Below are 5553 nucleotides of genomic sequence, written 5' to 3'. Positions count from 1 at the left end.
ACACACACACACACACACACAGGTCACGTATCACAGTCGCTCTGTGAGAAACAGCCGTCCTGTCTGTCACATCTGACTGTTTCAGCTCACATCTCTTTAATATGTTGTTTTTTTAAATCCTCTTTAAATGTGTTGGATGTTCTTCGTGTTTTCAGCTGTTTTAAATTAACCCCTCTGACGGACTGACCAGTTTACAGATCACTGCTGATGTCACAGTTTACCTGAGCACCCCTCTGTGAGGAGTCAAAGGGTTAATATGGGTCTCATTGATGGATGATGACACCAGTGATGTCACCAGATGTCACTGAGCCTGTGTGTGTGTGTGTGTGTGTGTGTGTGTGTGTGTGTGTGTGTGTGTGTGTGTCAGGTGAAGGAGAATAACTACCGGGGTCACAGCAACAGCGTGGATCAGCTCTGCTGGCATCCGACCAACCCCGATCTGTTCGTCACGGCGTCCGGAGACAAGACCATCCGCATCTGGGACGTCCGCACCACCAAGTGCATCGCCACCGACAACACCAAAGGTACGAGCTCAGCTCACCCAGGAGGAGTCAACTTTTTAATCCGAGAGAGGAATATTTTAAAAACAGGGAGTCATTCTGATTTATTTGCAGGATGACATAAAAATAACTGAGAATTCAAATCTGACGTTCTACGTGAAGTCTGTTTGTTCTTTACAAATTGGACGAAGTCGATTCGAGGTGAGCGAGATGTGACCTCCGACAAAAACCATCAAGACAAACTGAAATATTCTTTGAGATTTATGAAGTTAGCATGTTAGCATAGCTGCACCCTCAGAGCCAGACACTTCACGAAAACACGCCCTGAACTACGGCGTCCTGAGCAACGCGTCCCTAAGCGACCGTCCTAAACAGGACGCGACACGTCCTGAAGGACACGTCCTAAACAGCACGTGCTGAACAAGGCCCTCTACGACTGACTGACGGAGGCTGTGCTCCCTCCTGCTGCTTCATCAATACAAAGAAAAATCGTTATTCAGAACATCTGACCATCAGTCAACATGTCGCCGTCAGTCTTTTCATGTTCGGAGTCATTGATCAGAGATGATCTCAGGTAAACAGTCACGAGTCTCCTCGTGTGTTTCAGGAGAGAACATCAACATCTGCTGGAGTCCTGACGGTCAGACCATCGCCGTGGGGAACAAAGACGATGTGGTGACCTTCATCGACGCCAAGACGCATCGCTCCAAGGCCGAGGAGCAGATCGAGATCTCCTGGAACAACGACAACGACATGTTCTTCCTCACCAACGGCAACGGCTGCATCAACATCCTCAGGTAGGAAACATCAGCATCCTCTGCTCTCCTCTGATGTTTCTCTCTGCTCTCCTCCTCTCATCTCCTCTTCTCTGCTCTCCTCTCATCTCCTCCTCTCTGCTCTCCTCCTCTCACCTCCTCCTCTCTTACTCTTACTACATGCTTGGGTTTACCAGGTCTGTCCAGCAGCCTTCCCCAACACCTGATCCAACTCAACACCAGGTGGTGATCAGTTGACAGCTCCACTCCACTCTTCACCCGAGTGTCCAAGACATACGGCCACAAATCAGATGATATATCACAAAATCAATAGGCAATAGTATAGTATGGCGAAAAAGGTCAACATTTGAGCGCTCCTGAAAATGGCTGAAAAGGACATAGAATAGCCTGTAAAGGCGCGCAATGTCATTCACAGTGGAAATAAAAACCAACAATGGCGAAAAACCTAAAAAATTCCACTCTGAATGACATTGCGCGCCTCTAGAAGCTATTCTGTGTGGTTTTCAGCCATTTTTAGGAGCGCTCAAATGTTGACCTTTTTCGCCATACTATACTATTGCCTTGTTGGCCATTTTTGCGCCACGCTAATTTTTTAGGTTTTTCGCCATTGTTGGTTTTTATTTCCACTCTGAATGACATTGCTTGGCGCCTCTACAAGCTATTCTGTGTGGTTTTCAGCCATTTTAGGAGCGCTCAAATGTTGACCTTTTTCGCCATACTATACTATTGCCTTGTTGGCCATTTTTGCATACGCTAATTTTAGATTTTTCGCCATTGTTGGTTTTGATTTCCACTCTGAATGACATTGCGCGCCTCTACAAGCTATTCTGTGTGGTTTTCAGCCATTTTTAGGAGCGCTCAAATGTTGACCTTTTTCGCCATACTATACTATTGCCTTGTTGGCCATTTTGCGCCCACGCTAATTTTTAGGTTTTTCGCCATTGTTGGTTTTTATTTCCACTCTGAATGACATTGCGCGCCTCTACAAGCTATTCTGTGTGGTTTTCAGCCATTTTTAGGAGCGCTCAAATGTTGACCTTTTTCGCCATACTATACTATTGCCTTGTTGGCCATTTTTGCGCCACGCTAATTTTTTAGGTTTTTCGCCATTGTTGGTTTTTATTTCCACTCTGAATGACATTGCGCGCCTCTACAAGCTATTCTGTGTGGTTTTCAGCCATTTTTAGGAGCGCTCAAATGTTGACCTTTTAAGCCATACTATACTATTGCCTTGTTGGCCATTTTTTTAGCATACGCTAATTTTTAGGTTTTTTAGCCATTGTTGGTTTTATTTCCCTCTATATGACATTGCGGCGTCTCTACAAGCTATTCTGTGTGGTTTTCAGCCATTTTAGGAGCGCTTAGATGTTGACCTTTTTAGCTTCATACTATACTATTGCCTTGTTGGCCATTTTTGCGCCACGCTAATTTTTTAGGTTTTTCGCCATTGTTGGGTTAGGGTTAGGGTTAGGGTTAGGGTTAGGGTTAGGGAGGTTAGGGTTAGGGTTAGGGGTTAGGATGAGGAAAGTGTGGGCTGTGTGTCACGCCGAGAAAGGCGCCAACTGAGTCAATCTCTCCATCCATCACATCGTGTCTGGGACCTCTCAGTGGCTCCTTACAACAAACAAACTAACTCTCCAACAGGAGCTTTATTCACAACAGTTGTGCAGAACAGATTTATTGATTTATTTATTTATTTGTTTGTTTATTTATTTATTTATTTATTTATTTATTTATTTATTTATTTATTTATTTATTTATTTATTTATTTAATTTGGTTATATTGTATTATATTTATTTTATTTATATATTAGTTAATCTATCAATGAGAAAGGGGTTATAATTAATTGGTTTGTTCATGTATGGTATATTTTATAGGGGTAAATTGATTTGTTCATCTATTAATTACTTATTTATATAATTTGATATCCAATTTAGGGTTTGGTATAATTAATAGGGATAGGGGGGATGATTAGGGTTAGGAAATTTGTCGGTAGAGACATATGAGGGTATGGGTCTTGAAATAAGAATAAGGGTCCGGTTAGGGTTAAGCGTTATGAAATAAATAATTGGGGGTTAAAGGGATGGTTAGGGTTAGGGTCAGGGGTTAGGGTAGGGTTAGGGTTAGGGTTAGGGTCAGGGGTTGAGGTTAGGGGTTGAGGTTAGGGGTCAGGGTTAGGGTCAGGGTAGGGGTTGGGGTTAGGGTTAGGTTAGGGGTTAGGATGAAGGAAGTATGGACCGTGCCACGCCGGCGTGCACAGTCCGATCGCATACTCAAATCCATCAAATCCGTGTCTGGGACCTCTCAGTGACTCCCAAAATAAATACATTTTCCAAATAGGACTTTATTATAGAAGGTTATGAAAAACAGATTTTATTTATTTATTTATTTATTTGTTTATTTATTTAATATTTATTCTATTTGTTTGTATATCCATTAATTTCTTATTTTGTGCAGTTTAATTTTAGATTTGGGGTATGACATTATTCATAGGGCTAGGGGATAGGTCGGTGGAGACGTGAGCGATATGAGTGTTAAAATAAGATTAAAATTAAGATTAAGGGTCCCGGTTAGGGTTAGGCATTGTGGGATTGATGTTATGGGGTTGAGGGGATGGTGAGGGTTAGGGTTAGGGTCAGGGGTTAGGGATGAGGAAAGTGTGGGCTGTGTCATGAAGGCGTGGCACAGATCCGATCTCTCTCCATCCATCACATCCCGTGTCTGGGACCTCTCAGTGGCTCCTTACAACAAACAAACTAACTCTCCAACAGGAGCTTTATTCCCAACGATTGTAAGAACAGATTTATTTGTTTATAATTTATTAATTTTATTGTATTATATTATGTTATATTATATTATATTTATTTGTTTATTTATTTATTCTGTTTTGTTATATTATATTTCTTTTATTTGTTTATTAGTTTGTCTATCAAAGAAAAGGGGTTATAATAAATTGGTTTATTCATGTTTGATATTTTATAGAGGGGTAAATGGATTTGTTTCTCTATTAATTTCTTATTTTATATAATTTGATGTCAATATAGGGTTAAGCATTACATGAGAGGTATGGGTAATGGGGGTTGGGGTTAGGGTCAGGGAGTTAGGGTTAGGGTTAGGGTAGGGGTAGGGGTAGGGGAGTAGGGGTATAGGGTTAGGGGTTAGGGTCAGGGGTTAAGGTTAGGGTTAGGGTTAGGGTTAGGGTTAGGGTTAGGGTTAGGGTTGGGGTTGGGGTTGGGGTTGGGGTTAGGGTTAGGGTTAGGGTTAGGGTTAGGGGTAGGGGTGAGGGGTGAGGGTTAGGGTAGGGGTTGGGTTAGGGGTAAGGGTTAGGGTTAGGGGTAGGGGTAGGGGTTGGGGTAGGGGTTGGGGTTGGGGTTAGGGTTAGGGTTAGGGTTGTTAGGGTTAGGGTTAGGGTTAGGGTTAGGGTTAGGGTTTAGGTTTAGGTTTAGGGTTAGGGTTAGGGTTAGGGTTAGGGGTTAGGGTTGGGGTTAGGGGTTAGGGTAGGGGACTCTCCTCCCAGAAGGGAAGCGTGGTGCCCGGTCCATAGGGTTAGGGTTAGGGTTAGGGTTAGGGTTAGGGTTAGGGTTAGGGGTTAGGGTTAGGGGTTGGGGTTAGGGTTGGGGTTAGGGTTGGGGGTAGGGTTGGGGTTGGGGTTGGGGTTGGGGTTGGGGTTAGGTTGGGGTTAGGGTTGGGTTGGGGTTGGGGGTTGGGGTTGGGGTGGGAAGTATCCCCCTCTCCTTTCGGAGAAGGGAGGTGCCCTCGCCCTCCATCCAAAGGACCTGTCCCTCTCCTGGTCCCAACGGGGTTGGGTGGCCCGCTGGCGCCGCCCACCGCGGCGGACCAGCGTCCAACCCTCCTCAAAGGTACCCATGCAATGGGTTAAATACACTAAAATATCTACAAAACAAGTAAAATATAAGTAAAATATATAAAAAATGTACAACAATGAATTAAAATACAATAATTTTTAACTATCAATGTATAAACATATATGTGTCAACAATAAAGAACTAAAGAAGGCGTGCCGAGACAACGTTTCGACCGAGTGAGGTCTTCCTCAGGTCAATTTAGGCACGCAAAAAACTAAAGTGTCAAAGAGGCTGGAATGATGTGACTCCTTCAGAGGTGTAAGATGAAATGAGCACTCTCCTGAAGTTGAAGCTTTTATACCCTCTGTTTTGTCTTTTAACTTTGTGTTTTAATGTTAGTGTGCAATTCTTAACTTATCTTCTATTTGACTTTTTTAACCTATAACTCCCCCCATATGAACTGTAACCCA

General features: G+C 43.3%; 1 protein-coding gene across 1 annotated transcript; it reads left to right on the top strand.

Moving 5' to 3' along the window:
- Nucleotides 1-226: 226 nt before the first annotated feature.
- On the top strand, nucleotides 227-1563 carry LOC148190313 (THO complex subunit 3-like). The gene is made up of 3 exons (XM_088081718.1): nucleotides 227-524; nucleotides 1108-1297; nucleotides 1453-1563. Exons 1-3 carry the CDS (start codon nucleotides 299-301, stop codon nucleotides 1511-1513), a joined length of 477 nt encoding a protein of 158 aa, XP_087937844.1. The 5' UTR covers nucleotides 227-298; the 3' UTR covers nucleotides 1514-1563.
- The last annotated feature ends 3990 nt before the right edge of the window (nucleotides 1564-5553 follow it).

The sequence above is a fragment of the Plectropomus leopardus genome, chromosome 1 (assembly GCF_026936395.1).
Source record: "Plectropomus leopardus strain MGB_pleo_1.0 chromosome 1, ASM2693639v1, whole genome shotgun sequence".
NCBI classification, from domain to species: domain Eukaryota; kingdom Metazoa; phylum Chordata; class Actinopteri; order Perciformes; family Serranidae; genus Plectropomus; species Plectropomus leopardus.
The sequence above is the reverse complement of the archived record's forward strand: the minus strand, read 5'-3'. Positions and strand labels throughout refer to the sequence as shown.